Source organism: Pocillopora damicornis, chromosome 2, assembly GCF_964200805.1.
Source record: "Pocillopora damicornis chromosome 2, jaPocDami1.2, whole genome shotgun sequence".
NCBI classification, from domain to species: Eukaryota; Metazoa; Cnidaria; class Anthozoa; order Scleractinia; family Pocilloporidae; genus Pocillopora; species Pocillopora damicornis.
This window is the reverse complement of record NC_142671.1, coordinates 23,760,723-23,772,417: the sequence shown is the minus strand read 5'-3', so window position 1 is coordinate 23,772,417 and position 11,695 is coordinate 23,760,723. Positions and strand designations below refer to the sequence as shown.

The 11,695-nt window shown below is 38.4% G+C and overlaps 2 protein-coding genes and 1 long non-coding RNA gene across 3 annotated transcripts; 2 read left to right on the top strand and 1 right to left on the bottom strand.

The window, feature by feature from the left end:
• The first annotated feature begins 83 nt into the window (after positions 1-83).
• Positions 84-2,805, top strand: LOC149050392 (uncharacterized). The gene is made up of 2 exons (XM_089195204.1): positions 84-847; positions 1,090-2,805. The coding sequence occupies exons 1-2, from the start codon at positions 484-486 to the stop codon at positions 2,253-2,255; spliced, it is 1,530 nt and encodes a 509-aa protein (XP_089051330.1). The 5' UTR covers positions 84-483; the 3' UTR covers positions 2,256-2,805.
• Positions 2,806-2,876: 71 nt separating this feature from the next.
• LOC149050391 (uncharacterized) lies at positions 2,877-4,487 on the top strand. The gene is made up of 2 exons (XR_016183323.1): positions 2,877-3,169; positions 3,335-4,487. It is a non-coding gene; the product is annotated as an uncharacterized LOC149050391 (long non-coding RNA).
• Positions 4,488-6,112: 1,625 nt separating this feature from the next.
• On the bottom strand, positions 6,113-11,631 carry LOC113670005 (gamma-butyrobetaine dioxygenase). The gene is given in 6 exon segments (XM_027186122.2): positions 6,113-7,199; positions 7,763-7,965; positions 8,146-8,251; positions 8,922-9,103; positions 11,156-11,214; positions 11,217-11,631. Coding segments are annotated over 6 exon segments (1,299 nt in total). The 3' UTR covers positions 6,113-6,865.
• Between the last annotated feature and the right edge of the window lie 64 nt (positions 11,632-11,695).

Sequence of the window (11,695 nt, the reverse complement as noted above, 5' to 3'; positions counted from 1 at the left end):
GCGCGGGAGACCTAGGGCTTAGCTTTTATAAACACAATTGTCGCCGTCGTCAGGTCGCGGCAAAAATGTTTCAGTACTTAAGGGGGGATTCTACCTGAAATTAGCTCAAAATATTGTTTTTTTGTTTTCTTCAGAAATGCGAGGTTCAACTATTCGACTTTACACTGACGATCGTTTTTACCGAAAAATTTTAAAATATAAATGAGAAATTACGTTAGAAAAGAAGAGGTATCTAAATAGAAATCTCGTTTCCATGGCAACCAAAACAGCATTTTTTGTTTCTTACTTGTTTACCAGCCTGTTTGGAGCTCAAAATATGTCAAACAAGCCCGAAACGCCCCTTAGAATCCTTGTGCTATCTTACATGAAGGGGAAAATAAGAAATTGAAAGAGTAACACTGGAGACGAGTGAGAGATTTTTGTGTGAAAGTTGTCACAGTGTATTGCGAAATATTGAACTCCTTTTGTCTCTTTTGTGCTGGAATGACTGGAAAGAAGAAAAGAACCGTTTACAGGAAAACTAGGAAAAGAAAGGGGCATGGAGGAGATCGTAAAAAAGCGCAATTACTGAAGAAAAGCGGTTGCAACAGGAAGAGTGAACCAAACGAACCGACCCCAGGAACTTCGCACGATCAGTCTGATCTGTCAGATTTTGGCGAAGAAAGCGATCAGCTTCCTAGTTCTTCAAGGAAGAAGATGAGATTCCAGAGCTCAGAAGATGAGTCTTCTTCAAGTTCTGATGAAAACAAAAAAGTTTTCGAGGTAGCTGAGGTAGAAAAAGGATACAGGCTCGTTGATCTAAAGAGCTTCTCTTCTGTGCTCTCAACTTTACACAAATGCGAAGAAGGTGAGAAAAATATCACACATCATAAATATGCTTTTCAGCCCCTTGAACCTAAAGAAAAACGATAGTTAGAATTATTTGCAGAAAAGGAGTTTTATTATTGTTTAATCATTTTTTCTGATCTTTCTTCACTGCAACACTTGTACACATTTATGGAGGTGTGAACTAATGCTCCAACATTGTGGTTCTGTTTGGTTCAGTAACTATAGCTAATAGCATCCTTTTCCGTCATGTTTTTAATATAGGAGACCTTACTATTGAAGAAAATACCGCTAGCCGTTATGGACTGATGTCAGATCTCTCCATTCACTGCAATTCTTGTGATGAAAGTACTCCTTGGCAGACATCACCCAACCTTGCCAAGAAAGGCAAATCATTTGATGTCAACCGGAGAGCTGTCTACCACTCAATAGAAACTGGAAGTGGCTACGACGGACTCTCTTCTTTCTGTGCGATAATGAACATGCCTTGTTTGTCAAGAGCTGCTTACTACAAGCAAGTTGATGTAATTTTGGAAGCACTGGAAAGTGAAGCAAAAGAAGAACTAAAAGGTGCAGGCCAAAGGCTCCGAAAGCTAATCATGGAGGAAAATGGCATCTCAGACAGCACCACAATAATTGATGCTGCTGTTAGCTTTGATGGCACTTGGGCCAAAAGAGGTTTCACATCACTAACAGGTGTTGTTTTCGTCATCTCAATTGACACAGGAGAAGTTTTAGACTATCACGTGATGTCTAAATCTTGCCGTAAGTGCTCCCTAAAGAACTCACAATGTGAAGGGAATGTGGAAGAGTTTGAAGAATGGAGGAGGGAGCATGTTGCATCTGGAGATTGTGACATCAACTTCGAAGGAAGTTCACCTGCTATGGAAGCAGAAGGAGCTTCTGTTCTTTGGAATAGATCCATCGAACTTCATAACATGAGGTACAAATGGATGGTGTCAGACGGGGACAGTAAGGCCTTTAACACTGTTCAACATGCCTATGATGACTGTGAAGTTATTAAACTGGATTGTGTAGGCCATGTGCAGAAAAGGATGGGCAAAGAAAGATGTGTACGAGGAAAAACCCAGAACCCAAATGAAAGCATCAACGCAATGGTTTGGGTCCGGTGTCCCAAACATAAACACCATGGAGTGAAAGTTGTCCGGTGTGCTGCTGCGTCTGCAGTCTGCCACTTCCACAGAGGTGCAGAAAGCAGAGAAAGATTGATGGAAAGGCTTTCAATTCCTGGAGGTGCATTTACTGAGGATGCATTTCGACTAAGAGATAATTCAAGGCTTCGGAAAGCTGATAAGCAGGCAACGGCCAAGGAGAAGAAGCGCCGGCAGGGATTGCAGCTTATCCGTACTCAAAGAGAAGCGGCTCTTCGTGAAAAAGAAGATGTTTCATATGAAGCTGGGGCATTCTAACTCTTGCTCTTGCCTATCCTAATTATATTTGAACTTATGGCTACTCATTGACTTCATAATTTGAATACAGGAGGTGTTTAATTTTAAAATCTTGTAACTTTAGGCCTTTTTTTCTCAAAACGTATTTTTTAATACTTGAGAAAAGATTACTCAAGAAGTATGAGAGCTATGGACCTGAAATTTTTAGGGATTGCTGATCTAATTGAGTTATTTGGGATGAGTGAAGGAAAATGCCATAGAGGTCTTTCAAAAGAAATGATTAAACAAATAGTGATCATGTGTTAGATGTGTAACTTGACACCAGTGCTGTGATGTCAAATTTAAAAAATTCTTGAAATCCTTCACTCATCCCAACAAGTATTCAATATTCTTTAGAATAACAGCAAAATATTGGTATTTCATTGAAACAGTTTCTAACAATCTTTACTCAAGTACATATAGGTGAGACACTACAAGTTGTTAATTGAAATGACCGGTGTCAGGTTACATTTGCTGCAGGTGTGACATAACACCTTTTTTTGAAAAATATAGTTCATAAGCTTTCCAGTGATATATAGTTTTAGATAGTTGTGACCAAAACTTAAATTCCTACAATTATTTGAAAAAATGCACTTTTTTTAGGTAGAATCCCCCCTTAATGTGAGAACGAAGTGGCAACATTTTGTCAGTCGTGGAAACGTTTAGCAGACAAACCACACAAGATGCTCTGGCATTTATGTTCACGGAGGATGTCATCGATGAAGTCGAGTTTTCGATGCTTTTCGAAACGGTAAACAAGAAAAATCCATCCTTTCCCTACTGGTCGTACGATCGCTTTGACTTGAATCGCGTCACAGACGAAGAATGCAAGTCAGCCAGTTGTTGCACCTAATGGGATGAGACATTTAAGTTGCACCTAATGGGATGAGAGATTGGTGAGACATTTCATATGCATGATTTAACTGTCGATCAGTAATTTATTATATTGTTATATTTAGCCACAAGTTAAGGTCCTTGTTGACATACTTATTGCATTCAGTTATTAATTGACAATTATAATTTCGTCCACTATCTCTTTTATTCTTTCCCACATACTGCAGCAATTTAATATGGTGGATTCCCAAGTTCTTCAACCTGGAAGGCATGCGAAAACTGGTTCGAGAAATTTGAGTTTGAGTTCGAGGAATCGGGAGTAAAAATCCATGTTTGAGTGAAACAAATCCAAGGTAAACAACTTTTGGTTTGAGTCATCAGGATGTTCTGGTGTGTATAGGAAAATTTTAGAAAAATATCTACAAACATAACTAAAACAAATTAAAAAAAAGGAATAACAGCTTAATTTTGAACTGTGCACAACTAATTGTAACGTGGTTTTAGCAAATAACTCTCTTTATTTTTTGTTTGTTCGTTTGTTTTAAATGTTTTTTTGGTTAATTTCGTGGCAATAAGAGGAAAAAAGTACTGTTCATCGAGTATTGCAAATACCGATGTTTATTGCATGGTCTCCGAACAAGTTTAAGAATATAGCACCTTCAATTTACCCTGTTCAACCATTCGCAGGTATATTCTTCTCTCTTTCCACTCCTGGCTTTCTTTTTTTAGATCTGAGTCTGATTTTTTAGCGGACAATTTTGCAATAAAGACAAGAATACTTCCATTATTCCATACTGTGTATGCCATTTATAAATTATATGTTCTAACTGGCTAAATCTGGTGACACGAAGGAAACAGATTGGGCCATGTAATTACAATGCTAGTACTTTTCACTTCGATCAATTACTCACTTTAGTATCGTAGTCCAATTCCCCCCCTATGAACCGGTCTGAACATTTCTCATTTTTAGGCTCTCTATCGTAACATGAAACAACACTATAAATGTCTTTTCTTTTCTTGTAAAGAATAAGGGGGATACAGCTCCTTCGATTAATTTTCTTTGCATTGTGGCTACTTTGGTGTTATGAAACCAATTTAGACGAAGATCGTATGACCCGGATTTCTTTAGTCTTCAGCGGTTTCATTTGGTAAAACCTCGAAAAGTGTGTGTGGGTGGGGATGTGTGTGTGTGTGTGTTAGCCTTCCCAAGGGGATATACTTAATTTGGAGCGTAATATACTTGATATACAGCGTAATACATCCAGGACTGATCCCTCTTATTACTTGTTTCCCATTGGCATGCACCGTATTTGTACTGAGCTTCGAGTGTTTACGAAGACTTCAACACCTTTCAGATCATTAAAGACAATCTGCAGCAAATATTTGCCATTTTCCATAACTTTCTTGTCATTTTAATGGGATATTGGCATCAACCCACGCGTGGACTCATTTTAACGATATTAGCGAATTTCCTCACCTTCGTATGCTTTTTTATGGGATATTGCTGTTGATCCTCATTGGGACCCATTTTAGCGATATTGGCGAGTTTCTACATCTGTCCTATGGTTTTGATGAGATATTGACCTTGAGTCACTCTTGGACCCATTTTGGCGATATGAACTAGTTTCCACAACTTGCTTATGAGTCTCATGGAATATCGACATTGACCTGCACTACCCATTTTGGCGATATTGGTGAATTTTCCCATTTTTTCTTTGATTTTCATAACCTAGCTATCAGTCATCCCGAACCCTTCCAGCCGTCTTCCCCTGTAGTTGACGTGGCGTTCCAAAAGACCAAACAATGCTTCATGGAAACAATAACTTTTTTTAAGGGTAAGCATACATGTTTTTTACAATACCTTTCTACTCTTCAAAAGTATTCAACGGGGAAATGTTTCAAAAAACCCGACATGATACTGTGTCCATAGCAGTGAAATACAGGTATCGCAAGAGTAACATTTTCAAGCAATGTTTCCTGGTGCGTATTTTACAGAGCAGATAAATAAAAAACAATAAGGCATCGTTTAACAGGCAAAAATTCCAGAGTACCAAGACCACAACTTAATTCAAATAAAACTGCCAAAAAATCTTTCTCTCAAATGTGTATCCAGCACACATGCAATATCATAGAAGAAGCGAATGTTGATAGCTTTATCTTGCACATGATTTTAACCCATTTTAGCAAATACACAGCATGTCTAATCCTGGTTAATAAAATTATATTCATTATTAGCCACAATGTCCATGCAGTAATTTATTTGTGGCCTAGTTTCATTGAGTACCTTGATTATTGTTAGTGAACACCTTCTAAAGACGCCGGCCATTGTTTCGCTCGCAAATTTTCAGCGTATGCAAATGTTGCGATTTCCAAGACTCGCATTTGATTGGCTATCTGTAAGTTCCTTTGATTATTGTCCTATCAGAATGTCTGGTTTATTACTTCTTTGCACTGAATTAACCCTCGTTTATCTAAATCAATCAGAGCTGAGTAATTTTTTCATGTATATTATTAATTTCCTGATTTTCTGACAAGGAGTGTTGGTTTAACGATCAAGAGCTTCTTAAGTTGATGATCATTTCCGTCATTCTCATAACCTTTATTAGAATGATATTGTGAAGAGAGTGTAGATGCTAGTCACTCCAAGAGGTCAAAGTGTTTAGTGTTACATGCACGTAGGAGGAATAACTTAGCCACTATGAAGTTGTGATAAGTTGCATTGCTGGGATAAATGTGACTAAAGAAATACCGCTTTTAGAACTGGCAAATTTTTGTGGTGAGAAAGTAACTCAAGAGCCTGATTTGCCTGTCTTATTTCTAATCTGTTATATTAGATTAGTTTTGGATAACCTCACAAGTGATGAAAATGTTGAAGAGCTTGCTGACCAAGAAAGAAAATTGCCTGGATCATACTTACAAGAAAGTTTGTAATTTTTGAACAGTGTCAGCGAGGAGTCCCTAAAAACGGTAGAAGACAGTCAAAATAAAGAAAACATAAACGATTCTGGTGGGTTTATTGTGCTACTAAAACAGTTTGCTTTCTTCCCATCTCTCGGAATAAACGAGTCATTCTGGATTCTTAATAAAGCAAAATCCTTTTGCTATGTAATAAATCCCTCATTGACCAAGCTTTTTCCGTCAAGATCATTGGATATTAGCCTCGATCTTTTTTTCTGTTCTTACAAACCTTGACTTCATCTCAGTCCATAAAAATGTAAAAAGAACTCGGCTGATATCCAGCCATCTTGACCTCATTCTGGGTGAATAACGCATATATATTGCGCAGGATGCAGCTGGGAGCAGAGTCTCTACTTTTTCAGTTTAAGATAACATGAATTATTTCTTTCCTCCTATGTTTCCTGAAAGATTGTGTTAGTTCGAAGTAAAATGTATTTGAACATTTACTAATGAGTATTTTCTTTGATTTTCGAAGCTCTATGTTTTAAATAGACATTTTAGTAAATTTTGAACCTTATGGACAATGTGCATTTACTTTGCACCAAATTCAGTTACTACCAATTGATGAGCCAACTCATGAACTAAAAATGTGACAAGTGTCGTAGAAATTGCAAAGATAGGCAATGTTAAGAGCAGCGTTAGGTTAGAATAACTTTTGAAATTGCAAACAAGATGCCGTAACCTTTCTAAGCCTGCAAGAAGTACCTCTTACCAAAGAAAAAAGGAACTCTCCTTTACAATTTTAGATCAACTAACTACATCTTGCTAGATTTAATTTTGCTTGTTTGTTTGTTTTTTTTTTACAATCCAAATGGTATGTTAAAGTGTCTAGCAAGAACTCGCAGCTTTGAGTTAACTGTGTCCCAGTCCATACAAAGAAAATCAAGAAGGCGGCTTGAAGACTCAGTGAGTCGGAAGGCGGATCTACCATGAAACACGCGGTTGTTGTTTAACGATATCAAATCACCAGGCACCATTTTATATTCTATTTGATTGGCTGGACCTCTGAGAATTCTTCCATACTTGAGGTATGCTTCGTACAATTCCACGGTTTTCTCCGGGGGTAGATATAAGAAGGGGTCGCGCACAGCATCACAAAAGCTGAGTTGGCTCAATTTACCATTATTGTCCAACCTGCAACAAAGGCGTCTTAGTTGTGTAGGGATCAAGTAAAGTGGCTAACTGACTTCCAATTGTTCAAATCTTCACTAGTTTATTCACCCAGCAAGTTGAAACAGGAAGCAAATTAAAAAATGAAGAAAAGCAAACAAAAAAAGGAAAAAAAAGCGGTGACATTAAAGAGGACAAATTGGACTGTGTGGATGTCCGCCTTAATCTCTTTTTTGAGTTTATCTCCTTCAGCTTTGGGTGCAGTTATTTTCTTACATTTTTTGCCATGTATCCGTGCACTGACAACATCTTTTTTTTTTAGTTTATTTCCATCAGCTTTGAGTGAATTTTTTTTTGTGTTGTTTGCTATGACAACACGATAACGGTTGCTACGTTACTTTAAACTTTAGTGCTCCTGATTTTAATCAAAACAAAGACAATTGAGAATGGGTTCTTCGTTTGAAACCAAGTCGTTGGCCCCTAACTTTTAATTTTGAATACATAATCAATGATTCAGAGGGGTTCAGAGCCTCCTTACTTTCTACACATATTAAGGTGGCTCTGAGCCATTTCAAAAGCAAACTTACTCTATTGTGGCATGAGAAGATTTTGTGTGAAATTCACCAAACACGTCCTTGCCACGGTTACTGAATTGAATTGGAGTGGTAGACAACAGCTTGAAAGACTCTGGGTCACTTTCTTTCAACTGCTTTGCAGCGTGAAATCCGTCAGCAAACTGATTGGCGCCACCTTTGCCCGACACTTGCTCGATACAGTGAAGAATTGTTACCTTAAAAAAAAAAAAAGAAGCAAAATGAAGTTAAAAACAGGATTTCGATAATGCTTTTCCCGCTCACATTTAACCGAAACTAATAAAACTTAGAAGCAGATTAAGGCAAGATATTATTTCCTGGGATAAACAAATGTTATAAATTTACATCTTATTCCCTTTTTCACTTGATTTACTTACCCCGGGCTGATAATCCAAATGAGGAAAGTCATTGTGAAGAGGAAGGTCGTCTGTGGTAAAAGCCACGTTGTTAGAGTCAAGCCTGGCCCGTACGTTGACGCTGTGGCTGCAGGGTTGGATACACTTGTCTTGAGGATTGTACTCAAATAACGTTACCTTAAAGCAACCCTTAAAATACCAGATACTGGCATTTGATCAGAATTTAAGAACCTCAACTTAATTAGCCATCACAGTCGCAGCTAGTTAATATTACATTACACCATGTTCTGGAGACTCAATGGCATCCATCTCCCCATTAACACACAGATCACTCACCTGATTTCTCTTGATATGCTGGAATGCACAAGTCCTAAAGGTCTAGTTTGCAATAAACAGTATTACTTTGAAGATAAGTCTGGATCTGTTCACTCAAAAGCAGAGTCTTTCTCTTTATCAAATTGAACAATTTGCATCTTTTGTCCAGTCAAGGTCCGTAATTTCAAAATATTTCACTTTCAACAACTGTTAGAAATCATTTGCTGTTACATGGGTAAGTCAACAGCATACTGAAGTGAATTTTGGGAGTATTACCACTGCAAGTTCCTAGACACGTTTGGCTAAATTAATTTTAATAATTTCAAATTTTAAATGCTTTAAGGTTAAGTTTGGAAAGTTACTATGCTTCAGAAATTTCTTTACTAGGGTTCAATATCAGATCAGTGCAAAACTGCTCCAAATCAAAAGAAAAAAGGGAAAAAAAGAAAAGTAGAAACAACGACAACAACAAATACACCTACCCGTAATGGGTAGTTTTTAAAAATCCAACTCTACTGCTCAATTTCAAGCATTCACCACTCTGCAGAGGCGTGTTTGTTAGAAGTGCAATGCCCAAGCTATGAAGTGAATACAGCCATTCATACAGTTTGTAGTCATCTTCTATCACCTCTTGAAAGTCATAACGAGGTATCTTGCCTTGAAGCTACAATATAATTAATACCAGTAGTGTTAACCTGCATCGCTGTACTTTTTGTCATCTGTTCCACTGTGAAAAGCAGTAAACTATTGGGAAACTGTCCACCACTCGAGTCAATGTCTGAGGACAAATCTCTGAGCCAACTGGGTTTATATATTGGAATGTCTTCTTTGGAACACCTTTTCATAGTCTTGAGACACTTTCATTCAGCAGACAGAAAATTTAATCCAGGAAAAATAATTGTGTGACCTTTGTATTTGTTATCTCTATTGCAGGAACACCTTTATTCACAACAAACGGTCACGTTTTCAAGGTCCTAAGAAAACGTGCTCCCAAGACCTGCCCAAAAGCTCCATCCGGGAGCACCTTAACCAGTGGTCAACCTGTATTAAGCGGTTACGCAGCCGTTTTCCGCTTAATACAGGTTCGACGGTATTTCTATTGTTAATTCTTTATGAACATCAAGCCAAACACACTTGCCCTAGTCCCGTTTGTGCTCCAAGGGTGCCCCTGAGTGGAGGTTCCACTGCATAATGCAGCTGTCTCAAAATGGATTGTTGCGCCAATGCCGAAAGGTGCTAAGAACAAGAGACTATAAACTATATTCTCTTGCCTAGAGTTCTACCATATCACGAGTCAACTGTGGGCCCGAGTCAGGCGATGGACAAAACATTGACCCCAGTACAGAGACTACCCCAATGGACTAGCTTAAAATGAACAAATCTTTTTGGTCTATTGTTTTCGCTAACCACAACAAACACCACGAAACTTGGGCGATTATTTTTAATAATCAGAGTCCTTCCCTCGGAAAATATCTCGAAGTCTTGTTAGTTCTCTCAAAATAGATTGATGCAGATATTTGCTATGTTCATTCATTTGTTGGAGATTCTACACAGATAGCCATTCCTAGATTCAGCGATCCATGTAGTTTACAGCAACGCGGCATGTTGCATAACCCGACACGCTCGGCGCGCTCGGTCCGTACGTCATGACCACGAGCTAAGTAATTTTTCTTCCGGCCCTCCTACTCAGTCAGTCAGTATATTTTGAAACCCCGGTTAAAGTGATACCCATATCACATGAGAAAAAAAGAAAAGTTTTCATTCCGGTGAAAAAAACGTTTTACCGAGGCATAATATTATTTGTTCTCCACAATTTTGGGCGAGGAAGGAATGAAATAACTTGTAGTGCTGATCCTTTAGCTATGGGATTCCTGTTGTCGCAAGATGGCGGTCGAGTGCGAGAAAGTGCTGGATTCTTTTTATAATGGGAGTCAGTTCCGAAGATTTGTTGATGAAATAGATATTCCGCCTCAGGTGTGTGTGTTTAAAAGAAGTCAGAATCTTTGGGGAAAACTGGTAGATACCTTGAAATGTGCACTTCCTCGAACCCAGCTGTGAACCAGTGTAGGAATAACCCTTGCGAACGGCCGTGAACAACGTTTTAATCCTAAAACTTTGTATACCTGTATCCCTGGTACATCATTTTGACACCAAAATAAAAACAATAACAATAAAATGACTAAAACCAAAAAAAAAAGAAATTTAAGTTGACTCGAACTTGACTTGGGCCTTTACTTGACTCTTGATACAACTCACTCGCCTAAACTTTATCATTCTTTGCGGGTTTACTGTAGGAGAAATTCTTAACATTCTCAAAAAGTTAACGCGGCTCTGAACTGATTTAACTCAAAATTTGAAAACAGACTTATCTTGAGACTTTAAATGCAATTTATTGATAAAATGGGGGAGGGGGGGGGGGGGTGTCAGTGTATCCGTTGCTGCATTCCGTTCCGCATGAAGCACAACATAGAGTTGTTTTCAAGGGTCTGTAGTGCTGTTATTTTAACCTTCATAGAAAAAATTAATCACAACTTATTCAGTTCTATATACCACTTCCTAGGGAACAAATAAAAAAGTAAAGGTTAAGATCCATCCAAGAGTTGGGATATTTAAACAAAACAGAACTTTTTGAGCCACCTTGCAGGAGTTTTTATGAAGACGGCTGAATAAACCAGTTGGTACATTATTTTCCGATAAGCACAAATCGCATAATTACCTGTTCAGCGTTCCAAAAAATTACACCTTCTTTGTTTAGTGTCGGGTCCTCTTTAGCTTCTCAGCTAAGCGCCGGGAGTGGAGCCACTCAGAATCAAACACAATGACATGTTCATCTGGCCAAGTGACAGCAATTTGTTTACCGCTTTGCAAAACTTCGACTCGTTTTGGTTGAATGTTCATCCTCAACTGGCCCACTGTATCAAAGCTTCGTTGCGAAGAAGACTCGTGGAAGCATTCAGGACATCGACAGATGTCGCGAAGGAAGACAAACGGATAACGGTTTACTCTGTTGTCGTTCCATGTTACATGTAAAGTCCCATCACTTTTTGTTTCTCGAACGCTTAGCGCGGTAGGCACAAGGTTTTTAGGGTGAGCCTTCGTTGCGAAATTCACCCTAAAGCGCTTTGAAGAGGGGTGAAATAATCGCTGACATGTAGAGGCAAATCTACACACATTCCTCAATCGAGAAAACATGCCCCCAGTTGTTGATGGAAGACAATCGAGTCGCTACTTCCGCCCTTTCTCCCTCTTTTAATCC